The sequence below is a fragment of the Doryrhamphus excisus genome, chromosome 20, assembly GCF_030265055.1.
Source record: "Doryrhamphus excisus isolate RoL2022-K1 chromosome 20, RoL_Dexc_1.0, whole genome shotgun sequence".
Classification (NCBI taxonomy): Eukaryota; Metazoa; Chordata; class Actinopteri; order Syngnathiformes; family Syngnathidae; genus Doryrhamphus; species Doryrhamphus excisus.
The window spans coordinates 2,070,841-2,096,827 of record NC_080485.1 but is presented as its reverse complement, the minus strand read 5'-3'; the positions used below and the strand labels follow the sequence as shown (position 1 = coordinate 2,096,827).

General features: G+C 42.7%; 3 protein-coding genes across 5 annotated transcripts in view; 2 read left to right on the top strand and 1 right to left on the bottom strand.

Moving 5' to 3' along the window:
* The window catches only part of wdr27 (WD repeat domain 27), a 50,674-nt gene extending 49,809 nt beyond the window's left edge, over window positions 1-865 (bottom strand). The window contains exon 1 of the mRNA XM_058058315.1: window positions 440-865. Coding sequence (XP_057914298.1) covers window positions 440-577 — 138 coding nt within the window. The 5' untranslated portion in view covers window positions 578-865. The remainder of the gene's footprint in view (window positions 1-439) is intronic.
* psme4a (proteasome activator subunit 4a) lies at window positions 162-21,483 on the top strand. Of its 2 annotated transcripts, XM_058058313.1 has the most exons (48): window positions 162-1,869; window positions 2,679-2,819; window positions 2,895-3,011; window positions 4,544-4,600; window positions 5,719-5,763; window positions 7,436-7,585; window positions 7,998-8,061; window positions 8,152-8,226; window positions 8,518-8,640; window positions 8,724-8,816; window positions 9,709-9,974; window positions 10,090-10,276; window positions 10,365-10,454; window positions 10,528-10,592; window positions 11,016-11,166; window positions 11,236-11,334; window positions 11,615-11,684; window positions 11,778-11,845; window positions 11,966-12,181; window positions 12,569-12,726; window positions 12,856-12,951; window positions 13,070-13,125; window positions 13,216-13,272; window positions 13,346-13,401; window positions 13,597-13,695; window positions 13,804-13,866; window positions 13,955-14,050; window positions 14,139-14,270; window positions 14,367-14,576; window positions 14,676-14,812; window positions 15,353-15,406; window positions 15,482-15,611; window positions 15,704-15,800; window positions 15,878-16,031; window positions 16,126-16,195; window positions 16,275-16,400; window positions 16,478-16,630; window positions 17,133-17,237; window positions 17,310-17,401; window positions 17,472-17,603; window positions 17,727-17,935; window positions 18,015-18,100; window positions 18,176-18,304; window positions 18,852-19,007; window positions 19,633-19,795; window positions 19,872-20,005; window positions 20,079-20,222; window positions 20,546-21,483. In XM_058058313.1, the coding sequence occupies exons 1-47, from the start codon at window positions 1,673-1,675 to the stop codon at window positions 20,211-20,213; spliced, it is 5,559 nt and encodes a 1,852-aa protein (XP_057914296.1). In that variant the 5' UTR covers window positions 162-1,672; the 3' UTR covers window positions 20,214-20,222; window positions 20,546-21,483. The 2 variants fall into 2 exon arrangements, with proteins under 2 accessions (XP_057914296.1, XP_057914297.1); XM_058058314.1 differs by lacking the exon at window positions 4,544-4,600 and having other exon boundaries at window positions 163-1,869.
* A 444-nt stretch (window positions 21,484-21,927) lies between these two features.
* On the top strand, window positions 21,928-25,496 carry gpr75 (G protein-coupled receptor 75). 2 transcript variants are annotated; one of them, XM_058058536.1, is made up of 2 exons: window positions 21,928-22,284; window positions 22,459-25,496. In XM_058058536.1, exon 2 carries the CDS (start codon window positions 22,501-22,503, stop codon window positions 24,121-24,123), a length of 1,623 nt encoding a protein of 540 aa, XP_057914519.1. In that variant the 5' UTR covers window positions 21,928-22,284; window positions 22,459-22,500; the 3' UTR covers window positions 24,124-25,496. The 2 variants fall into 2 exon arrangements, with proteins under 2 accessions (XP_057914519.1, XP_057914518.1); XM_058058535.1 differs by having other exon boundaries at window positions 22,408-25,496.
* Window positions 25,497-25,987: the final 491 nt, after the last annotated feature.

The following is a 25,987-nucleotide window of genomic DNA, read 5'->3' as shown; positions in this document are numbered from 1 at the left end:
CCAAGAAAATGCGTGTTTTTAAAAACTCGTCCTTTTGTAAAGTAACGGGTCTTAATTATGAGCGTAATGTTCCACTCCAGTCCTGTTGGTGGCAGTAATGGCCATTACAAGGTGTTCAATACGGAAAGGAAATTCTACGTATCAAATTCGGAGTCTGCCTAGTGTAAATATTTTCTAGATTCGTCCCAAATTATAACGTTTCTTGTTTTTATGCAACAGCTCTCCACGAGATTTCGATTTTTGAGGTGTAGTTCTGCGTAATACTGCCTCCAAACAAACCAGGAGGTTTAAGACAGTACACCGGAAGTAATACGGAAGCAGCATAAAAGTAAAGACCAGTCAAACGTTTTTGTTTATATAATATACATCTAGACTGGGAATCAATTTTAACATTTTCTACGCACTAGCACCCGTTACATGATAAACGTAGGTGACAAACCTTCTGGTCAACGTCCAAATTAGTGTAAATGAGAATATCCGTGCCACCCCGAGGGATGCCAGTGTAAGATTCACAACAAGCTAGCTGCTGGTGTGACACGAGTTTGTCACAAGGCAGTTTGAATCTTTCAACGATCATCTTTCACCTGTCAAACCGCTAATCAGTTGCTTGTTGTTAGCCTTTGAAAGTGTATAGAGCGCAACATTACACTGCCTCGTGTGACCAAAAGTTGTGGTGGTTGCTAGGAGACGTGTGGATTGGGCTTTGCTAAGATTGTCTATTGTAGTGATGGTCATTTATTATCCCTTTTGCGACGTCAGCTCCGTTAGGGAAATGCGTTTAGGAGTGTGACGTCGTCTTCTCACTACCATACGTCTTTAATGCATGTAACACTGCTTTTTACCAACAGATGGCAGTCAATACTGTTTTTTGTCATGACACCGTCACAACAGAAACATTACTGTATGGTTATTTTAGTATTGTCTTGAATTAACAAAGCGCCGTCATTCGGATAATTTCGGGGACATGGGAATATTCATTTCGAATAAGTACATTATTTAAGGTCATCTTATTTAACATAATATTACAGTGTAGATGAAAGCGCTAAGTGAAAGCGTTTTTCAACATGGCCGTCCTTTGTTTCTGAAACAAGTCTTGTAGCAGAAATAGACGAGGCTCACGAGCAGAAATAGACGAGGCTCACGAGGACTGTTCGTACATCCGTAAGGCGATATGTATATAAACAAATATATGGCCACTGGAACAGTCTGCAATGTGGTCCGAGCCGACAAGCGGATGTGACGTCAGAAGTGTGGCTAGTCGCTGGGTGTCGTCTGCCTGCTGCTCCTCTGTAGTTGGATGAATGAGTCGACGTTCAGCTGTCTTTGGGGAATGACTGAGCTCTATTAGTACAGCGCTAACTTTAGCTAGGCTGCTAGCTGCTTTTCATATTTTTTAAGGACTACGTTAAGTATCCGAGTGCCAACGCGTTCTCCGGACGATTTTGGTGTTTAAGATTTTAACATTGATTCTTGCTAACGTTCACAATGGAGAGAAGCTATTTAAACTTGGAGTAATGGCTACCGAGCATATCAACTTGTGAACGGCAATCTAGTCACACCAGTGGACTAACACGCTAGCAAGGAGCTTGCCTTTCTTTTATACATTTGTCAGATAGCACAATAGTAAGGAATCTAAACCTAGATTGAACTTGTCGTTTTTTTATTTGGTAATATGAAAAAGGTACAATCGGACACATTAGGTTTTGCTCCTCAGAAAGACATCGTGTACAACAAACTTCTACCATATGCGGATAAGCTCGATGAAGAATCCAATGACATTTTGAGTAGAATTAAGGGCAACTTAGGCCGGGCTGTCCAGCTCAGAGAAATATGGCCCGGTGTGCTGTTTTGGACAAGAAAACTTTCTACGTAAGTATTAAAATGTCATCAGCATCCAAACGTGCTTTGTTTGCATCCTCGGGGCTCTCCAAGTCAGCCAACCTTGCTTCATGCTATGTTTTGCTAATAACTAAACCCGCAGTTACGAAAGTTATGTTAATAAGTTGAGCTTCTTAGCTAAATCTGAACTCATTGGGTGCATATCGTTACACTTCAAATTCATGAAAATAGTTACTTCTCAGTATGAGTGATTTGGCACGGAATTGTAATGATGAAGCTTTGTGGAATATTTATGTAAAAGTCAGCGCCACCACATTGGTCCAAACCCAAGTGGGACATTTTTAACGTTGTCACCAGCAAATCACCCACCCGTTCATATCATCATTATGGTCAAGGCTGAGCTGGAGCCTATCCGAGCTGACTTTGGCTGAGCCCTGAAATAGTTTTTGTTTACTTCGCGATGAGTCACATGGTGACATCTGTCAATATGGCAGTGGATTACTTAAGAGTGCTGTTTCAAAATTGTACTTTGTTGCTGGGTTATTTAATCCGTTTCTGTCCCCATGTTGGCACATTGCTCCGTCCCAGAGTGAGTCACTACCGGCTCAGAGAGATAGAAAGTTCACTATGGGGTTTGACCCAGATTCTGCTCACTGGTTTTGTGGCATACAGCCGTGGATACAGCCATTTCAATACAGTCAATTTCACTGCTCGGTCATCGATAAAAGTTTTTTTGTCATAGCCTCTCTCCCTTTAGGGCATGAACAAACACAAACATCAATACTCATAATATATGATGCAATTTGAACAATTTGTAAATTGTTTCTTTTCTGATGTAGGTACATGCGTCTGTACGGCCGGAAGTTCAGCAAAGAAGACCATGTGTTGTTTATCAAGTTGCTCTATGAGCTAGTGACTATCCCTGGACTTGAGATCAGTATGATGCAGGGCCTGGCTCGCCTCCTCATCAACCTGCTCAAGTAAGACAGAGTCACAAGGTCCGAAGCAAGCTTGTTTACATATTAGCCTGACTGTGTGCGTCCTGTCCTTCTAAGGAAAAGGGAGCTTCTATCAAGGGACGACCTGGAATTGCCTTGGAGGCCTTTGTATGAGCTGCATGACAGGATACTGTTCTCCAAGACCGAGCATCTGGGCCTCAATTGGTTTCCCAAGTACGGTTACTGTTATTTATTTTTGACATTTATTATTATTTTTTTACTAAATGCACTCTGAACTGATTGCACTTTATTTTCATACATTTTAAAGTGGTAACATTGAATTGCACCTCCCATATATATCAATAAGTTAATAGTCGCCCCTTGCTTATGGCGGTTAATTGGTTCCAGATCTCATCGTGATAAGTGAATTTCTGCAAATAGGATTCAATATTGCAAAATTTAATATTTTCATAGAAAACTTCTTTATGACCTAAAATCCTGTTGTTGACATTTGTACAGCCCGTATACCCAATATAGTAGATATAACAATAGAAAATAAGCCATCTTCACCACAAATAACACTCACATGTTAGCATTTACAGCATACTTCCTGCTGGCTATTGTCTTATCAATGTAACTTACTGACAGTGTAGACCAGCGTAGAGGACTACTCTACTGTTTATGGTTGAGCAGAAACTCACAATGCACTTCAATCGTTTTATTAACAAGCAGAGAACACATGCAGTGAACATTCATACAGGAGCTGCTGTTGGCCACTCTGTACACTGCTCACCTGCTGCTAGCACTCGGCTAACGGTCAAATCTAGCTAGCCGACATCACACACGTACCATATTCTTATGAACTTAAAAATAGTCTTATTACTTAGCCACGTTGCACTGAGCAGCCTTGCCAGAGATGTGCGTACTGAACAACCCACCACATTGGTTAATTAGCATAAGATGACGCGCCGCAATGGGGTCAGGTAGCTGGAATGGGGCGTGAAAGGTCTGCATTCGGTTATGTAAAAAATGAGACATTGCTTTATTTATAGTTACGTTCTATGTTTATCACAGTTTTCCTGTTTGTCAATACTGGTACCATTGTGTGGCAACTTCACTGAAAAGCCAAAGAATAGAATATAACACCTTCAGAGTTAATCCCCGAGTTGCTCACTGAGCTGGCGTGCACCAGTGATGGTTTGACCACCACTATTTTGTGTAACATTTGAGGTATACGTTTACCAAAAATACACAGATGGACATCCGTTGGTGTTTATGTGGGCCTCCCACATTCCCAAAGTGATACTAATACAAAGGTTACTTCAAATCGACACACACACAGACCATCTGCATAATTCATATTTTAACTGGATTGTATGCTCAGAATAAGCATGGAGTCATGAGACTTACCTTCCCAGTATTTGTTTTCACTACACTGACAATGATATGCACATTTCATGCTTTTGAGAGGCATTTAAATGTTGTTCATTGTTTTCTTAAAACAAGCAGTGCGAGGTGCTCTTTTATGGTGCTATGGGAACATTGTAGGTCCAATGATGCTTTGCTGTCGTATTTGTGTTGCTTACCGCTGATGTGAACAAGCTGCTTGGGTTGTGATAGCCAATTCAACTTCTTCAAAAAACCACTCAAAAGAAAACCTCATTTCATAATACAGCTACGTGTCATATGTTCATATAATTGCGTAATTGGCACATTGTCTGGTGCTGAATGTGTTCTTTATGCCTTTTTCCCCCTCTCACATTCAGTTCTCCCCGGCCTCGTTCGTCAGCTAAACTCATTATGATAAAAATGGTTCAGAGGTGGTAAGAACAACACTCCTCTTTGTGTTTTCTTCTTTTGAGACACTCACTCGTGTTTTTACACATTGCATGCGAAACAAACTGGACAGCCCATACGCAGCTTGTGATAGAAGATACATTAAGGCTGAGTCAATGTTAACATTTCACTCATATTGGAGACTGTCGCACTGCAGCTAACAATGTTTTCCCCCTTAACCACTCTCCTGTTGAGGAGTCACCTTTTAATGTAGTTTCTGAATGTCATTTTTTGTGCTGACAAGACTCCCCCCTACCGTTATAACAAGAGCTTGCTCCTAGACTAAACTGGCACACTACACAAGTCTTAGAGCAGCAGAATCTCCCGTCACGTTTCTTCCCATCATGGAATGTATCTGGATGAATGTGGAGGGTTCATTCCTGACATAGTAAGGTCATCATCATAGAGCAGTGGTCTCTACGTGCTTGAAATGGGCCCCTCGTGACTGGCTCTTGAGTGATGATTTTGGAACACATGTATTATTTTGTGAGCTTATAGTGTTTAAACATTGGTCAGCTTCCATGCACTTGTTTGCTGTAGTTGCATTTTGGCTCAACCCATGATTTGGCATGGGAAGAGTACTACATTAGGCGTGTGTAAGCTCCAAACCTTGAGTGATCGGTGAGTTGGTTTGGCAGGCCATTTCCAACAAGGCATGGCTTCAGCGTGCATGACAGAGAGCAGATTGGTGGGCTTGAGAGTGGGACGCTCCAAAGCTGTGGTTATATCGGTCTACTGCTTTTAACACTCTTATGTGACCGGCGTCCAATATGTACCAAAGGTCATCATGTTAGGATTATATATACAATTCATTACTAGCCACAACTACAGCACAGGCTCTTACAAACAAGTGATGTGTTTACATAAATGTTAGTAAATATAAACTGTTCATATATTTAATATTTTTTTCCACATTTTTTTTTTAACAATATCACCATTTAGCCGCTGTACTTTTCACACCACGCAGGTCAGGTGTGTGACAGGGCTTATGTATGCATGAAGCTAAACTGAAGTGGCATTGCTGTGAAGGAATGTAGTGTAGCATCAGTCTTTAAATGTTTTGAACATATCCATGACACCTCTTTCAATTTTTTTTTATTTACAGCTCCGTGGAAGGTGTGTTGAAGACGTTAATAAAAAACTGCAGACCGTAAGTACACCTCGTATCTCGATCCATGCCAACATGAGAATTCCTCTTATTTTAAATGTCAGTTTCAACAGTGGCATTTGGCACGTGTGTAAGCGGTTTAGCTTTTTGCAGGACAAGAAAGCACATTTTGTGAGTTAAACCTTATGTAAAAATGGATGCCACACATGTGATTTCCTCCAGCCAATCAGTAAATAAAAGTAAAAAAAAAGAATAACAATTTAATTAAACAATAAAATGCAGTATATTATACCAGAATATCCTTAATGTTAGGGGTGTCAAAAGATTAAAACGTCACAAGATTTCTTCTTTCAAATAAAAACAGTTTTGCCATAATAAATATTTAAATTAATCACACGATAAAATTTTATAATTTTGCCGTCCTTGCTATATTGCCATGTGTATGCATGTCAGTTGTCCTCTTCTCTCGCCTCCAAACAGGCATAAGGAGGGTTCACTCTCTGCTTGTTTGCAGCCCTTGGGCTCGTTTGCGTCATAAAACAACAGCTTGAACGAAGTGAGCCCTATTATCAGTCATACAGTCTCCTCATCTCCTACGGACGAGGCAGTGTTCCGAGTTTGTTTGAAGTTGGTGACAACATTTCCAACCTGAAACCATAACCACCACATCAAGATGCCGAGTCTTCATTCTAACAGCCACACAAAATGATTGCTGATCTTTAGTACAGTTGGAAAGCCAGCATTTCTAGAAATGCTGCAAACGTTTGACAGACAGTACAAACTGACAATAAAAAAATACTTATCGCAAACGCCAATTCCACAACTTCACAACAGTGACAGGTGACATATTAAAAGAAGCATTGCTCGTATATACTGTATATGTCGCACTTAAATGTTTCAGATCACACAAATTCATGACGACACTACTGAGCACAGTTGAAAAAGGATTGCCTTCCCCGTTAAAACTTGACTGTGGTTTATCACACCAGAGTTCATTTTTGCTTGATCGTTGTCGCTAAGGGATCCAACCAGTTAATATTTCATCTAGAACATTTAAGTATGACAAACGTGCACAAAAAAATGAAATCACTTTTTCCACCACTGTGTATATGCAATGTGTGTGAGTGCCAGCACTAGGACGTCCCTCACTTAGCCAGATAATCCTATTATCTTTTCTAATTCTGTCTTGTGTGAGTGTCCTGTCACTGGGACAGGTGAGCGTGATTTGTGGTGAGCTTGTAGTTCAGAGGGAGGCAGGGTGAAATGGCCCTTGGCTGGAAGTAACATTTCTTCCTTGGCCTCCTCGAGTTGCTGCCGACTAGTCACCTGACATAACCCACTGAGTTTACACAAGCACATAATGAACCATAAAAACCCTCCAGTGGGGCTTTGAGCCCATTAAAATGGATGCTAACAGCTAGAATATGCCAGGTGTGTGACCTGTCATCTCCCCGCTGCTGGTCATCTAATTCAGTGACGCTGCATTTGGCAATCTCTCGTACTGATTGCTTGAAACAAATGTATCTATATTTTTCTACACTAGTACAACTGAATTAAAGTAGTAAATGGTCCAGGTTGTGTGTGAGAATGTGGTCTTTAAAGCTTGTATTTCTGTTTCTTTAAATGCCAGGATTGACTTTTGTGGCAGCGCCATCCCTCACTCACATTTCCATGTTATTTTCTCTCTCTCTCTCGTTGCTCTGTTTTCATACAGCTATTTTCCAGCGTCTGCAACCCAGGAAATGCTGGAAGAATGGAGACCACTGTTTTGCCCTTTTGACGTCACCATGCAGAGGGCAATCAGCTACTTTGAACTCTTTCTACCCACAACCCTACCACCAGAGCTGCATCATAAAGGCTTCAAGTAAGAGTTCACATACAATTAACTTTTCTCTGGTTCAGTGAATCCTACCCCAGTTTGATTTCTTTACAGAGTAAAAAAAAAAATCTAATTGAACTAAAACGAATTACAAAATATCTGGATATCTTTATATATATAAATATATAATATAATATTATATAATACAATATGTTCTCCACTGACCAAATAAACCACAGCAACACCGAAAACTCAAGTGCTTAAAATGGAATAAAGACAATGTTTTTAAAAAAAAAAAAAAGAAAACATAATTTGCTTATCTTATCAAGTGCATTAAATAAACCTGAAATTAAAGTGTATTAATTTTTGATGTGGGAGCATTTCAGGTCTTCTTACAACTGCCACTGACAAATGGAATTTTGTGCTACATAAACCTTTTTGCAAAAACGTTCTGCAGGTTGTGGTTCGATGAGTTGATCAACCTGTGGGTGTCTGTGCAGAATCTTCCAAGCTGGGAACTGGTGAGGACAGCAGATGAGTCTTCATGACCTGTTATGTACATTATCTGAACAGTATTTCAATCTCTCTCATGTTTTATTCTCTCTTTGTAGAACCTAGTCAATCTCTTTGCTCGCTTGGCCAATGACAACATTGGCTACATTGACTGGGATCCTTATATCCCCAAGGTATGCCCCACTTGTCAAAATAATTACAGTAAATGAAATGTTTTGAATTTCTGCACGTGTTCCCATGTGGAGCATTAGCCAAGGTGTGTTTCACAGCCACCGCTGCTTGTTAGAGAAACAAACTATCGAATTTCCTTGTTGATCCTTTGGGTCACCGATATAAAGTGACTTGGTATTTTCCAGCCATGTGACTTGTCTGTGAGAAACATCAACATGTGTTATTTCCTTCCTTCATCAAATGCATATTTTGTACACTTTTGTTTATGTATGAAATGTACATATGTGTTTCAGATTTTCACAAGAATTTTGAGGAGTTTGAATCTTCCTGTGGGGACCAGCCAGATGATGGTCCCGCGATACGTGACCAATGCCTATGACATCGGCCACGTGGTGCTATGGATATCGTCACTTCTGGTTAGTCTGGTGGTCCAATGTATTTTGATGCAGTCAGTTACCTTAAAAATGTCTCTCTGTGACCGCTCGCCTGTCAATTCCAGGGTGGACCAAGTAAACAAACTCAAGCACAACTCACTGGCCTTTTCAACAGTATCACGTCTTTCTTTCACCCGTCAAACCATGGTCGCTGGTTGGTGAGTTTCTCTGTTGTTTTCTTACCATGACAGTGATCAGGCTGTTGTGATGCTTTATCAGCAAGCTTGTTGCATTCCTGTACTTGGTAGTTCTTAGTTTTAGACAACAAATACACTTGGACTGTCTGTGATCAAGCAGACAATAAGCACGCATCTCGATGTCACTTTTCCACAGTTTATTCCAAGTGTGATTCTTTCCACCTCATGTCAGCAATGTGTAGTGGTGTCATTGGGGCAAACACATTCGTCATTGTTTTTTTAAGAGCGCTTCCTGAGACCTATTGGCAGTCTAGGTTTAGGTATCTAGGTCAGAAATAACAAGAAAACATGTGAGTGAGATTTCTGCAATAGTATTAAATGTCCCCAGTAGCAGGCGCACATGCCTTTCTGTTTTGAGGAAGCCCCTCTTCTTGATTTGTAACCACACAGGCACCAACGTGCAACTTTTATTTTTGGCGACCGGGGATAAGATGTGCAGCCCAGTTGGCCAGTAGATAGAACTGTCGCAACAAGGTTCTCAAGTTCACTTATGACCTGGGATCTTTCTGGATGCACTTTGCTTTGCCCTGAACACACATGGCTTCTCACTTTCCTCCCTTAGTTCACAAAACATGTATGTTCACTCACTAAGCACTAAATTATCCAAACGTGTGTATTGTGTGATTGATTGTGCATGTTGTACTGAGCAGCCGGACCATATCCTCAGTCAAAGTAATCATCATACTTTTCCTCATTGTCGTCACTAACACCCTTCCTGTGTTGGCATTAGGCCTGTGATTCTCAAAGGGTGGCTTGCAACCCATACATGGATTGTGGAGCAGTTTCCAGTGGTGTGTGGCCTGGGGAAAAAAAATAATAATAATATCCTGTGTCACTGTCTTGGTCCATGCAGATGAAGCTCATGAAATTGCTCCAACGTCTCCCTGCCACTGTGGTTCGTCGGCTGCATAGAGAGCGCTACCGAAAGCCATCGTGGCTGACTCCCATTCCAGACACTCACAAGCTCACGGAAGAGGATATCACCAACTTTGTGACGAGTATGATGCAGCCCGTTCTGCTGGCCATGTTCAGCAAAACAGGCAGTCTCGATGCCGCCCAGGCTCTGCAGAACCTTGCTCTGATGAGGCCTGAGTTGGTTATTCCTCCTGTGCTAGAGAGGCAAGTTTAATAATCATTTGTTTTATGAGTTTAAGCTGAGTGGCTGGTGCTATTTTTCCACACAAGACCACTCCTTGGAATCAACACACAGGGCTAATTGTTGTCTCTGTTGTAGAACATACCCTGCACTGGAGACTCTAACAGAGCCCCACCAGCTGACAGCCACCTTAAGTTGCATGATCGGCGTAGCGAGGAGCCTAGTGTCGGGTGGGAAGTACTTTCCTGAGGGCCCAACTCACATGTTGCCCTTACTCATGAGGGCCCTGCCCGGAGTTGACCCGAATGACTTCAGCAAGTGCATGGTGGGCTCCTTGTCCAGCATATCTTAACTTATTTCTGCCCTTAATTGTATCTAGCTTCTTAAATATCCAATTATTGCCCTCGTTACAGATTACTTTCCAGTTTATTGCTACATTTGTGACTCTTGTACCTTTGGTGGACTGCTCGTCTGCCCTACATGAAAGAACTGACTTGACAGAGGTGAAGTACTGTAAAATCACTTTGAATAATGTAAATGTGCATATTAATTTGTTTAAACTTTGTAACTTTTAAGGTGGAAAGGGAGATGTGCTCGGCATCTGCAGAGTTTGAAGACTTTGTGCTTCAGTTCATGGACAGGTATGTTGAGGAATTTTGAACACTCTTCCAAAAACATGCATGTTAGGTGAATTGGCGACTCCAAATTGTCCATAGGTGAATGATTTTTTGTCTATTTGTGCCCTGTGATTGGCTGGCGATCAATTCAAGGTATACCCCGCCTCTTGCCCAAAGTCATCTGGGATAAGCTCCAGCATACCCCTGCGACCGTAGTGAGGATAAGCGTCATAGAAAACAAATGGATGGATGTTTTAAGGGTTATAATAATAATACATTTTATTTGTATAGCGCTTTTCAAAATACTCCAAGACACTTTACAGAACAATGGAGTTGAATAAAAGCAAGTAAACAAAGTAAAAGATACATTAAAATACAACATTCATTTGTTAATACACAGTGGCTACCATAATGACCATTTTTATGAATGCTTGATACTGTGTGCAGGTGCTTTGCCCTGATCGACAGTAGCACTCTGGAACAAACACGCGAGGAAACCGAAACTGAAAAAATGACCCATTTGGAGAGCCTGGTGGAGCTTGGCTTGTCTTCCACCTTCAGCACTATCCTCACTCAGTGCTCATTGGACATATTCAAGGTCAACACAGGAAAAAAAAATAGTAGTTTATGTTACGTTTATTTATGGGCGTGTTTGTCTTATTCACAGGTGGCTCTGGAAAAAGTTTTTAACTTTGCAACCACCAACATCTTCGAGACGCGTGTAGCTGGAAGGATGGTGGCGGACATGTGTCGTGCTGCTGCTAAGGTAACGTACACACTGTCCACAATAATTTAGTTATTAAGTACTGTATTTCCACAAAGGCCCGCCTCCGCTTTGCTTGACACCATGCTCAATTAACCACCAGGTGTGTAGTCCACTTGAACGAACAAAGGAAAAATACACATATACACTGACGTATCCATGAGGTGCCTCTAATTATCTATATTATAACTGATGCCATACCCCCAATAACCACTTTATGGGGAAATGCAGCAATCATGTTATTGTGGCTTACTGCTCACTGTCCGTGTCTTTGTTCTTTCAGTGTCACCCTGCAGAGTCTCTGAAAATGTTTGTGCCTCACTGCTGCAGTCAAATACACCAAATTGCTGCCAGTAAGTACACTGTTGACAAAAAACAGTTTTTTCCAGATTTAATGTACTTAGCCTAATGTCGTTGTCGCATGATGTACACTTTTTAATTAACAGATGAGGAGGTTTTACATGAAGAGGAGCTTGACAAGGAGTTTTTATGGAACCTTCAGTTACTATCTGAGGTAAGACAGATGATTGTAGAGCTGATATTATCAGACAATACTGGCAAAAAATGAGGTATTAGTTCATATCGGTGTCAGCAACTACACTGATTTTGCATAATCCTGCAATCTGCACCCCAGGTTACTCGAGTGGACGGTGACAAGCTCCTGCCCTATTCTTCCGACTTGGTCCACATTTTGCAGTTGACGCTCCGCCTCAAGTGTAAGCAGGGCTACATTCTAGCATGCAACCTGCTGCATCACATCCTGCGCTCCACTGCCCTCATTTACCCCACTGAGTACTGCAGTGTGCCAAGCGGCTTTCGCCAACCAATCACGGACTACCTCCCAATTAAGGTAATAAAAATGATTTATAATTCATGAAATCATTAGTATAAAATCATACTTTCACAAAATATCTGGAGAAAATAGCTGTGCCCTTTTATATCTTTAAACAGATCAATCCTCAGTGCAGATTTCATTCATTTTACCTTTACAATTCCTCAATAGAAGTATTCATAAAATGGTTGCATTTCTGTCCTGTGCACTTTAGAAGAGATAAGTCTTGATTGTCACTTTGACTGTAGCCAGGGGTGCTTTAGCCACTGATGAGTGTTTTATGGATGACCCGGTCGTTATTAAATCTTGGCCATGATTGCTTTGCAATGTGCTGTACCCCTCTCCGGTGATGAAAGAGTAGCGTGATATTGCAGCAACCTTTCCTTATGTTTTTGTCCCATGTAGGATTGGGGTCGTCCAGGTGACCTCTGGAACTTAGACATACGGTGGCATGTGCCCAGCGTTGATGAAATCACTTTCACTTATTATCTACTGGACCTGATTCTGCAGCCAGAACTTATGCGACTTCAAAGTTATGCAGAAGGAGACCAAGACATGAGCAGGTATAATACATATAGAATATATATTTATTCAGATTTCCTTCTTGACAGCCTATACAGTTTTTCCAAGATTTCATTTATTTGTTCGCACTTCTTATTTATTAATTTATTCATTCATTTTTCTTCCCTCAGAGATGATGTCCTACAGAGTCTGACCATTATTCAGCACTGCCTCCTTGGAGCCGGTGGTCTGATGCCTCCCTTGAAAGGAGAACCTATTCCTGAACTGTAAGTAGTGAAAGTACTGTGCATTTAACAATTTATCTTTACAGTATTGTGTGATGAATATAATATGGATATGAATCATAAAATGTTTCAATCATACAGTATATGCTTTTTGAAACAGGGTGCATAGTATGGTGAAACTGGATGAGACTCTTCTCTATACTGGAACGGATTATGGTATGTGTGACTCTTGGTTTCAGAAACCGAATGGTGAAGTATGTTTAATATTGAATATGCTTACATTGCGATATTAATATTTATTTACAGATCAGTCTAAACAGAACTACAGAGATTCCATCTGCCGTGTGATGAGACAGTTGCTTCGTAAGTGTTCCCTCTGAATTGTAGCCACAGCCCCAACAAAGTGATCGACTAGTTCTCTTTACCTTCTTTGCAGATTATATACTAGAACACTCTGAGGATGACACCAAATCCCTCTTTTCCATCATCAAGGTAACAGTAAAGTTGTACATGTAGATTTTGATCATTATTGTGCCAGTACAGAGGTTGTTGTGTTAAAGTCCCTGTGCATGAGACCTGAATGTAAAAAAACATTTTGGAGATGGTGTCGTTTAATTCGCCCCATTTTGTGTCATGTTAAAGTCCATCCAATACAAACCAGTTTTTGCCGTTGTGTTTGTCTTGTAGATAATCAGTGACCTGCTGCACTTCAAGGGTTCTCACAAGCATGAGTTTGACTCTCGCTGGAAGAGCTTCAGTCTTGTGAAGAAGTCGATGGAAAATAGGGTGAATCTCTTCATTGCGCTTTCATTTTATGTGTACATTATATTATGCGTATAATCAATAGATTTAAGTTCCCTCAAAGCAAAGCTCACATTCAACTTTTGTTTGCAGCTGCATGGTAGAAAGCAGCATATCAGAGCTCTCCTGATAGACAGAGTCATGCTCCAGCACGAAGTAAGTTGATCATGAGGAATTATTTGCAAGTCTTCTTTTCGCTATATGTTGGCTCTTTTCATAACTTTAACATTTGGTGGTTTATAAGCTTCGCAAGCTGACAGTGGAAGGGTGTCAGTACAGAAGCATTCATCAGGAGCTGATGAGGGATCTGTTACGCCTCTCCACAAGCACGTACAGCCAAGTGAGGACACTTTATAAAGTTGATTCTGTGTTTGTCACACTCCTCACCCTACTATTTTGTAATGGAATCAAACTTAATTTCTTTGTAGGTACGCAGCAAAGCTCAAAATGTGCTGTTCACTGCCCTTGGTACGTATAATTTCTGCTGCAGAGACGTGATCCCCCATGTGCTTGAGTTTCTCAACCCAGACAACAGCAGTGTCACACAGCAACAGTTTAAAGTATGTCATCTCAAACTATTATGTTTCTCCATTTATAATTTGCCACATGTCGGAGAGTATGTTTTGAATTTGGCACGTTTGACTGTGCTTTTCCAGGGTGCCTTGTATTGTCTTCTGGGCAATCACAGTGGAGTCTGCCTGGCCAATTTGCATGACTGGGAGTGCATTGCCCTGACGTGGCCTGCTATTGTTCGATCTGGCCTTAGTTCAGCTATGTCGTTGGAGAAGCCCTCTATTGTGCGGCTCTTTGATGACCTTGCTGACAAAGTCCACCGGCAGTATGAGACCATTGGCATCGACTTCTCTGTAAGAAGATCAGTAGCATCTAATAGTTGTGGTGTGCCATGCAGGACCAGAAACCACGTCATTAATTTCTACCCATCTTCCCATCTTTCTGTCCTGTAGATCCCTGTAGAGAGCTGCGGTGTGGCCAAACAACTTATGGTCACTGGAAACCCCCTTCCTAAAGATCCCGTTCCGTCAGAGGAAGAAACGTCAGAAGGTGTAAAGAGACAGCGACTTAAAAATTCTGAATCTGTAGAGTAAGTTGAAAACTGTGCATGACCCCTTTTTTTTCATGGGCAATAAAAAAAGAGTAAAATCATAGATACACCCTACAAACTACTGTTATTTGACCAACTAAATAGGTCTGTTTACAGCCATCACAATATCTTGTAAGTGTGCATTTTTATGTTTTATATTCAAAACACCGATACCAGCTAATGTGTATGAAAGTAGAAGGACATTTCTTAAAAAATACATCAACATTTTACATTCAAATCAGCGTAATCCATAGTGTAACTGCAAATTTAGGCACCCCGTTCACTGGAAATATATGTCAGTGATCTGGTCAAAACATTATGTTCATAGTGCACTTGATTTACTAAAACAAAGTGGCAGTGATCGGCTTTGAGTTCTGGCACCTAATACACAAACTCAATTTAAATATGGCATCTTTTATTAGTGATCAGCTACACACTAAACAGGACATGCACCCTAAAACGTGGAGATACATGGTTTTCTTCACTGATGTGAGCTTTTGTTACAAATGCAACAACTAATTGGGCATCTACTTGTTTTAGGAAGTACCAGCAGCTCATTGGGGATCTGCTGGACTCTCTTGGCAACAGAAACCTGTACGTTGATTTGATAAACACCACATTCCGGTTCAGTGCATTTGTTTCTATCTAATACATTGTTTGATGCTGCAGGCCTTGGAAATTTGAGCATATTGCTATTGGCTTGTTGTCGCTGCTCCTGAGAGATGACCACCAGCTCCCACCAGCAGCTGTTTTGTTCTTCATCAAAACCCTCAACCACGACACTCTCTACGTCCGGAAGGTGAGTGGCTCCTCAACTTGTGGCCACTTGGTCATGATTACATAACTTACATGGATGAAGAGCTCTGCTGTTTTTTTCAATCTTTCCAATAGGTGGCGATATCAGCTGTGGCAGGGATCATGAAGCAAATAAAGAGGCCTCATAAAAAAGTTCCTGTCAGCCCTTCTGAGATTTATAATCAGCACAAAGGTTTCATTTGTGTATCTTTTTTTCTTGTTGACTTTACAAATATACATTTTAAGAAATGCTTCCTGTGTTTTAAAAAGGTGAGATTGAGGAGACGAGCAGTATAGTGGCTGGTGATCGTCCTGATAACAAGTGGTTGCAGTACAACAGCAGCAGTCTACCACGGACACAGCAAGAGTGGGATCTCTGTGTTTTCGTGGAAAAGACTCACTGGGGTTACTACAGTTGGCCACGGTTTGTGTTTGACAATGCTCCACCTTTCTATCATTTTGTTGGCTTGGCTGTTGTTTGGTTGAGTTGTATTTAGTGGTATCACATGATTTGCTAGGAAACTGATGATGTACGCTCCAGAGGAAGAGCAGCCCAAACTCAACCTGACCAGAGAGGAAATGACAGAGGTTTGCACATTCAAATAATAGGCAAAATAATGTAGGTGCACTTGATCAAAAGGCTTCCTTCTCTTTCTCCTCATTACAGCGAGAGCAGATCATCTATGACCATTTCTCAGACCCAGTATTCATTAATCAATTCATCGAGTTTCTGTCTCTGGAGGAACGAAAGGGCAAAGACAAGTTTAGCACTCGCAGATTCTGTTTGTTCAAGGTGAGTTGTATTTCCCACGATTGCATTAAATATAAAAAAGAGGATTATGAAAACCACTTTTTCCCTTTTCTTTGCAGGGTTTGTTCCGTAACTTCAGCGACACTTTTCTGCCTCTGCTGCAACCACACATGGAGCGCTTGGTAGCAGACTCCCATGAGAGCAAACAGCGTTGTGTTGCAGAGATCATATCTGGCCTGATCAGAGGCTGTAAGCACTGGAGTTACACTAAGGTACACTTTCACTAAGCATCCATACTTAACACTTAACGAAAATATAATTGCAACACCTGCTCCTACGTCCATGAGCTGAACTCAAAGATGTAAAACTGTTTTTGTACACAAAAGAGATCAAGATGTTGATTGGAGCGCATGATTATTGTAGAGCTGTGCCTTAGGCTGGCCACAATGAAAGGCCACTCCTAAAAGTTTGACTGTATTGGAGGGGCATGGGATTATCGAGTGTGACCACCATTTGCATCACACAGTGCGACACACTTCCAACAAACTGTTGGGTCACTCCTCTTCAATGGCTGTGTGAAGTTGCTGGATATTGACACAATCACGTTGTATGGGCCGATACGGACAATCCCAAACATGCTCAATAGGATAGATGCCTTTTGTGTGCACTGAAAAACTTGCAGATCTTTAAGTTTAGTTCCTGAAAAATGTGAGCAAAAAGTGCTGCATTCAACATTGTTTTGATTCATCTGCATCGCACATGCTTGATTTCCAGGTTGATAGTCTTTGGAAAGTGTTATGTCCACTCCTCCGTACGGCCTTGTCCAACATTACAGTGGAAACATATGCAGACTGGGGCACCTGCATCGCCACAGCCTGTGTAAGTCTCCCTTCTCTCCATTCATCATGTCCATTTATTTATCCGACTCTGACCTTTTTGTTCTACCTACAGGAGAGTAGAGACCCTCGCAAACTTCATTGGCTATTTGAGATGTTAATGGAGTCTCCAGTTAATGGAGAAGGGGGCTCCTTTGTTGATGCATGGTCAGTAGAAAGCTTGCTGCCCTTTTGTAATAATGACAATGATGACTATTTTCATTTTTTTTTCTTCCAGCCGCCTGTACGTGCTACAGGGAGGCCTCGCTCAGCAGGAGTGGCGGGTGCCAGAGCTTCTCCACAGATTGTTGCAGTACCTCGAGCCCAAACTAACACAGGTCTACAAGAATGTACGGGAGCGAATTGGAAGGTATTTACATCCTTAATAAACATGGATGGATATTCTCATATTGAATGTGCTGGACCACAAAGATTGAATTTGACCCCGGAAGAGGTGTGTGAACTCTGCATTTTCTTTTCTCTGTCCCTTCAGCGTCCTGACCTACATCTTCATGATAGATGTCAACCTGCCTTACACTCAGCCGACTACCTCACCTCGCATTTCAGACTTCACAGAGAGAATTCTGTTACAGCTGAAGCCCCTGACTGAGGGCGATGAGGAGATCCAGAACCACGTGATTGAGGAGAATGAGGTGGGCGAGCAGGATGAGAGGACTCAAGCCATCAAACTGCTCAAAACAGGTGAGTTAACAAAGAATGATCCATGTCAAAACATTTACCGTACATTTATCCACACCCTAACCTTCTAACACGTTTGCAGTGTTGAAGTGGTTGATTGCAAGTGCTGGGCGCTCCTTCTCCACGGCCGTCCCGGAGCAGCTGCGCTTACTTCCTCTGCTCTTCAAGGTAGCTTCCTTAAGGCCTTGTCGCCTGTTGAAATAACTCACGCTTAAATATTCAGACGTCTCTGTGTGGTTCTAGATTGCTCCAGTTGAAAATGATGACAGTTATGATGAGCTGAAGAGGGACGCCAAGACCTGCCTGTCTCTAATGTCTCAGGGACTCCTCTACACGGAGCAGATCCCTATGGTACTCGATGCCCTGCAGGAGGTAAGCCAACAACAGCTGACTTCAGCAGTGTAACTTCGGGATTACAGTACAACCTACATTCATAAGAGGCAAATGTTTGAGATTACAGTACAACCTGAAAAAGTGCTGTAAGAGTACCAGGTGTTTATTATTACTTCTTTGTTTCTGTGGGAATGAAATGAGTAACTACCATTTGTGTCCTTTTTAGTTTTGGTTCTGATTTATGATGCACTGCAGTTGGATGCCGAAGAAAGAATTTCTTATGTAAATTTTCATACTCTGCCATTGAAGTTTGCACTTGCTGCAGGGTTGTAAGACCATGCTCAGGTGTATTTATTTTGTTTACTTTTTTTTGTGTGTGTGAAAAGAAAAAACAGGCAATTACGCAACCCCAATAGCTAATTTTGATGTCATCTCTAGTATTCAAATTCATCAGGCCGCCTTTGCTTGTCAGAATTGTTCAAATCCCCTGAAGACAAGGCTCCATGAAATGGTGCACTTTGTTACCTCTGCTGTGTCACATGCTCAGCCCATTATTGACATGCGATGACGCTGTTGTGTGTTGCAGATCGCCGGCAGCAGCTCCTGGCACGCTCGCTACACGGTGCTGACGTATCTCCAGATCATGGTGTTTTACAACCTGTTCACCTTCATGAGTGACCAGAAAGCTGTGAACGATGTACGAGCTCTGGTCATAAGATTGTTGGAAGATGAACAGCTGGAGGTAAAAACAAACGACAACAAAAATATCCACACACAAAAAGGAGTTCATATGCGGATGGCAGCCATCGTTGTACAGTAAATCTATGCGTGTTTATTTTGCCGGCCTTTTTAGCTTCACTGTAGTGATTCAGCATTCACCTCCTGGCTCCCCCATCCCACCACCACCACCACCCTACCTCCAGTCCTGTAACTGTTGCTATGGAAACCACAGGCTGCAGTAATCTGTTGCTATGGAGATAACTTTCAGATTGAAAGAGGAAGAGAGGGATGGAGTATAGACAGAGGAGTGGGGGATGGATGGAAGTAGTCGTTTTTGTTTGGCCTCCATGACGACCTGCTCCATTTCGAGACTGAGGTGTAAAAAAACAGCATCATTATGAAATGAGTTTTTCTATGGATCTTTTATCCATTGCAGCCGCATGCACCAAAGAAACACCATCATTTTTAATGTTGAGACCATTTCCTTTGCAACGACTATTTAAGCTTGACGAGCAATTGAGCTCTCTAGCTAAGTAGTTCCAGAAATAAAATGCGAAAAGACTGACTGATGCTCGCGTTGGATTCCATCAGATTGTGCAGGTGACCAGTGACTATACATGTTTTTTTTCTCCCCACTTCCTCTGCAGGTACGAGAAATGGCCGCCACCACACTCAGTGGCTTCCTCCAGTGCAATTTCCTGTGCATGGACGCCCCCATGCAGGCTCACTTTGAGGCTCTGTGCAAGACTCGGCTCCCTAAAAAGAGAAAGAGGGGCATCGGCACAGTAGTGGACACCATACCTTCTGCAGGTGAGGCACTTAATTACCCCCCAAAATGTCTTTATACCTTTTTTGCCTCGTTTTAATGTTGTTAATGTTGTCACAGACCTGGTGCGGCGCCATGCTGGTGTTCTCGGCCTGAGTGCTTGTATTCTCTCCAGCCCGTATGATGTGCCCACCTGGATGCCCCAGCTGCTAATGGACCTGAGCGCCCACCTTAATGATACCCAACCTATTGAAGTACGCCATATTAGGTGCAAGCTTGGGATTTCAAAGTAAAACGTAATCTGAATGTGTGTTTATGCTCCTCTAGATGACGGTGAAGAAAACCTTGTCCAACTTTCGGAGGACGCACCATGACAACTGGCAGCAGCATAAGCAACAGTTCACTGACGACCAGCTGCTGGTGCTCACTGACTTGCTGGTGTCCCCCTGTTACTATGCCTAAAAACAGCCGGTAAAGCTTTTCACCACTGCCACTTGCACATAGCAAACATTTTTATTGCAGTATATCTTAAGACACAGTACAATACTTGGATATACTTCAGAGTAGTCAGTGTACAGCCTGTATAGCTGCTGGTACTGAACCTGTACTGTGACACTCTGGCAGCAATTGAGCCCCTCCCTTGGAAAACAGCTCTCAATTAAATATATTAAATAAGTTTCATTGTTGGTGAGATACAGTATGACGACACATATGCTCACACTTCTATTGTGATATTTCAGGGATGTACAGTACGTGACAATTCTTTGAACCATCCCTTTTTCCCCACACTTTAGACTACATCAGTGGTCGCCAGCCGCATGATGAGGATGGTGGTGGGGAGTCGCATTTTTCAGACGTCGCCCTACCCTCTCCAGGAAGTGGCCCACACAAGCAATTTGAAATGTTGTGTCATTTGTGTATAGTATGTAGCCCATTTCCATTTCTTCTATACTTAATATTTAAGGATCACTCATCGCAGGGATGAATGGCCTGCAGTGTGTAACATTTCTGTACAGTTTTTTTGTTTGCTTCGATGGCGTGTAGACGCTTGAGGACCTGTGCAGTGTCGGACACATTTCTCAGGATTATATCCCAAGACTCAACTCTGAGCCAACACAACGTCCCGATGGAGGACATGCTTGTTATAGTTATCTCCCTAAGGGGAACAACGCAAAGTTGGCAACTCTTTGGACTAGACTGTAACATAATGTTTGTGTGCTGTTTGATCAAGATATGAATATTATGCATTGTAAGCATGTATATATATATACATATATCATGCTATAGCAAATGCACATTTATTTATTTATTTATAAGTTCTTAAAATGCTGCGTTTTATTTCCTGGTTAGTCTTTCGGCAGGTTTAGCCATTTTTTTTCAAGCACTAAAGCCAATTTTTCACGGAAGAACAGGGAGAGGGTGCGCTCCCTCTGTTGCGGTGCTGTGATGTTTGTTTTCTTGAGGACCTGAGCATTTTTTTTTCTTTCCAAGGTTTCCCAGTGCAAAACAGCGGCCACTACGCTGGCCCACTTTTTTCATTTATAACTGACTCTTTCGCTTAGAATTTAATTAATGTTCCCCTGTTGACTTGAAGAGAGTCCAAACATTGAAGCATTTAGTACCTCACGTTTGATAGCGTAGTGCCAAAATGCAGTGCTTTTTTTTGTAGTTGTACCGTTTACCTGTTGGATGATAACACCATGTATGAATAAATTGTTTATTTAAAAAAAAACAGATTTTATGTTCGTTTTTTGATTTTTTTTACATTGGTTACATTTAATGAAAAATTGCATTTTGTAAAAACATGACTTATTAGTTGGAAAATGATGATTCTACAGCCCAACTATTTCAACCAGTTTAAAATGAATGGCGTTGATATTGCCTACCATAATCTGCGATATGTCAATGAACAAAAGGCTTTTAAAAAAAACTCTTTGAACATTAATATCTTTCTAATGCAGTTTAATGACGTACATAATATTATAGAGTGCATGAATACACTAAAATGACCAAATAAGATGTATATTGATATGGACGTCCAGCAAAGCGGTAACCATTGTGCTTTTGTGTGGCGTTCAGGATCTCCTGTCAAAAACGGAAACAGTAAAATTCTAGTGATAACCAGTGTTACGGTAAAATACAAGTGAATGTGATTAGTAAACAGGCGTAATGAGAGAGTACACTAGTTGAATGCAGTACTTGATGCTCATTGCTTGCATACGTCGGCTGTGACTTCATGCTCGTTTTTTTTTTAATCCATTGCACGTCCGGTGGCTCCTGGGTAAAAAGAATGGATACATCGAAGAAGAAGAAGAAGAAGGAAGGGGGAGAAGATACCAACCACACAAATACCGAGTTCGCTCGGTGAATGCTTTAGAAACAAGCAAGACGAGAGTGATGATGCCTTTTATGTCATCTTCATGGAGCATAAATGGATATTTTTTGTCTCGAAGCTGCGGTGTGTCTTCAGTTGTCGCGGGGAAGCTTAAACGAGGAAGATGGGCTAAATCACACGAAGGATCGAGTAATAACGGTAGGATTTGTTGATATTTGATATAAGTAAACGATTCCTTTGGTTTAACATGCGTGTATGCTTTGTTTTATTGTTTTGACTATTAAGCTTTATTAAGCTTGAACAATCGCATCTGTCTTACAGGAGGCAGAAATGACGGACCTGCCATCATTCCGGCGTCTGATCTTTCCAGAGGACTAAAGTGCGAGTCCGTGACGGCGGGCTAATAAGAATACGATGAACATCACGGTGACGCCATCCGACCCGACGGATGTGCCCAAGCAGGCGAACTTGAACGGCAGCCAGGCGTCACACGACCCCCCAGCCTGGGCGCTCATCCACACCGCCACCCTGAGCATCTGCTCCTTGCTCCTGGTCTTCATCTTCTGCTTGGGTTCCTACGGCAACCTTGTGGTGTTCCTGTCCTTTTTTGACCCGGCGTTCCGCAAGTTCCGTACCAACTTTGACTTCATGATCCTTAATTTGTCCTTCTGCGATTTGTTCATGTGCTGCGTGACGGCGCCCATGTTTGCGCTGGTGCTGTACCTGGATGCGGGCGGGGGGGACGGCGTGTCCAAGAGCTTCTGTTTCGCCTTCCACCTGACCAGCTGCGGGTTCATCATCATGTCCCTGGAGACGGTGGCCGTCATCGCCCTGCACCGCCTGCGGATGGTCCTGGGCCAGCAGCCCAACCGCACCGCCTCCTTCCCCTGCACCCTGGCCCTCACCGCCCTGCTGTGGACGTCCAGCTTCACCATGGCCGCCCTGCTCACCATGCGGGCGTACCCTCGAAGGGACGGCCCCTGCTTGCCCCACTTTGGCCTGGGAGGGGGTCGGGCCCGGCCGGTGCTGTACGCCTACCTTGCTGACTTTGCTTTTTGCGTTGCCGTGGTGACCGTGTCCTATCTGATGATCGCTCACACCCTGAAGAAGAACGCGCAAGTGAGGAAGTGTCCCATCATGACTGTGGCCGCCAGGTGCACCCCGACGCCTCCGCCCCTGGTGGCCCCGAGCTTTGAGGGCGTCCAGTGCAGCACTCAGGGCCCCCCCTTGTACCGGAAGCTACAGAACGTCAAGACGCACTCCTACGCCAACGGGCCCACCCAAGCTTTGGTCCCAGGGGCGGCCCAGGGAGCAACGTGCTGCCAGCTGGTGTCCACGGTCAACCTGGCCACCGCCAAAGACTCCAAAGCTGTGGTCACCTGCATCGTCATCGTGTTCTCCGTCCTGCTGTGCTGCCTCCCGATGGGCGTGTGCTTGGCGCAGGACGTCCTGTCGCCGGAGAGCAACTTTGCTCACTACCAGTTCGAACTGTGCGGCTTTGTGCTCATCTTCCTCAAATCCGGCATCAACCCGTTTGTGTACTCGCGCAACAGCGCGGGCCTGCGGCGCCGTGTGCTCTGCTGCATGCACTGGGCGTCGCTGGGGCTGCTTTGCTGCAAGCACAAGACACGCCTGCACGCCATGGGCAAGGGCAGCCTAGAGGTCAACCGGAACAAATCCTCTCACCACGAGACCAACTCGGCTTATGTTCTCTCGCCGAAGGCCCAGAAGAGGCTGGTGGACCAGGCTTGCGGGCCCAGTCAATCCAGGGATTGCGGCGCCAGCCCCAGAAACGCGCGGAGGCCTCGTCCCGCCAGCACGTCCACGCCCATCAACACCCGCATTGAGCCGTACTACAGCATCTACAACAGCAGCCCCTCGGTGGGGCCCAGCTCGCCCACCAGCCTCCAGCCTGCCAGCTCGCAGACGTTTGCCTTCGCCAAGTCCTACGTGGCCATGCACTACCACACCCATCACGACGCCCTGCAGGACTTTGAGAGCACCTCGGTGCAGCAGATCCCCGTCCCCTCGGTCTGAGTTTCATTTGGGATCAGAGTTGGTTTCTGCAGCGACAAGTTAGTGGCTTTGATTTTTAATCAATTCCGTCCCATATGAAGATTTTTATTATTATTTATTTTTATGAATACATTTCACGTATGGATTTTTTTCATTACTTTTACTTCATTCCGAGTCCCTTGGCCTTGATACACGCACATGCGCACCAAGTTTGGTCCTACTTTGTTATGCTCGAGTGGTTCATACACGTCATGCAATGTCACGACACCACCACAAGAGGGAGCCCTTCAGTTGAAGAATGGCTGTAATGCGCCTGAAGGGAATGTGTCAGACCCGTGATTGACAGGTGATCAATCACCCAGGATATTATAAACAGTATAGAAAATGGATGCAGTGTTGACCGTGACGATAAAACAGATTTTTCCAGATTTTTCAGTATTTCTGATGTTCCTCTGAATCCACCTGCTTTGTTGCTCATGCTGGTGCTGCTGGAGGCCTTCAGGGCTGCTGGGACGTTTGTGCTTTTCAACACATTTATTTGTGGATCTCATGCACACGTTTTAACCCAATAAATGTTTGGCAAGTGCAGTGCTCCCGGTGTATGGTAGAATTATTCTCACATGTTCTTTTTTTAAACGTTTATTTAAAGCGTCTCATTTGTCAAGTAGTCAGTGAGCGTACGTGTTACCAAGCAAAGCATCTTTTTGGAGTTTTTATGCTTTACGTATTATTTGTTAGTAGTATATATTCAGTGAACATGAAGTGTTTTATTGTTGAATTGTGCGTAGGAAGAAGGGAGTTCCTGTTAAAAAAAAAAAAAACTTGGATGAATGGACGGTAGTGTGGGGGCCCACTTTGATATTTTTATATATTTGTAAAATTTTGTAAAAAAGCTACATTTCAACCTTTGTCTCGAAATATATACATATATATATTTCAAGACAAAGCTTTGTGTATTATTACTATCAACATTTAAACCTTTTTTTCCTTTTGTGAATTTGTTTGTTGTAGTTTTAATTGTACTTCTTCCTACAATGTGCCTCATGCCAATAAATTTGTGGGCTGCGAATACGAGTTCCATCAGAGACAAACGATATCACGGTTCAATTACCGCTTTCAGAAATTGATCAATAAATAAACAATCACTGTTTCATGGTAGGCTATAGTCCATTATTATTATTATTATTAAGTGATGTGTGGTATTCTGGTCACTAGGTGGCAGTAATGAGCTATTACCTTACATTACATTACCTTAACACTGCATGAAGGCAGCTGTGGCGTGTCCGACATGCCGTCAACAGGTTTTCTATGCTATGATTATGAATATATGATACACATACACATATGTATTATCCATAGATTTGCTGGAACTGATTTCAACCCTTCCTTTTGCTAAATTATTCATGTTCAACTCGTTCATGTACCACACGCCAAATGTCTGCGAGTCAAAGCCACATATTCACATCTAAGATCGCGGTACTCACAAAACAGAGTACCCTTGAAGTGATACTTGTTGGGAAAAAGTTTGAGAACAACAACCAACTCATTTTCATATGATTTTCTTTTCTGAGTTACTTTGCTGCCATTTTTCTGTATCAATCTGCACATGCGCAGCATCGTGGAATAGTCCATTTGCTTAAGGGGTGGGGGGAAGCAGTCGAAACGGTCACGATAGATCCAAGCATTTTGATGTAGTTTTAAGCACGGAATTAAGACTAAAACGGTTATATTTATTTTAAATTGAAGAAGAACATCGATAATCGGTTTTTATCAGACCTTTGGGGGCTCCTGGAAAACTCGGCGCTCTGGGCGATTGCCTGTGTTTGCTAATGATAAACCCGCCTCTGATAGTTCGGGGCAAACAAAAGGTAGTTCTGCTTCAATA

What these genes read in the sequence shown, in the direction of transcription:
- psme4a (XM_058058313.1), top strand. Translation starts at nt 1,673, where the DNA reads ATGAAAAAGGTACAATCGGACACATTAGGTTTTGCTCCTCAGAAAGAC. An exon ending in CTATACTGGAACGGATTATG is followed by an intron (nt 13,126 to 13,215) that starts GTATGTGTGACT and finishes ATTTATTTACAG; the next exon opens with ATCAGTCTAAACAGAACTAC. An exon ending in AAAAATTCTGAATCTGTAGA is followed by an intron (nt 14,813 to 15,352) that starts GTAAGTTGAAAA and finishes TACTTGTTTTAG; the next exon opens with GAAGTACCAGCAGCTCATTG.
- gpr75 (XM_058058536.1), top strand. Translation starts at nt 22,501, where the DNA reads ATGAACATCACGGTGACGCCATCCGACCCGACGGATGTGCCCAAGCAG.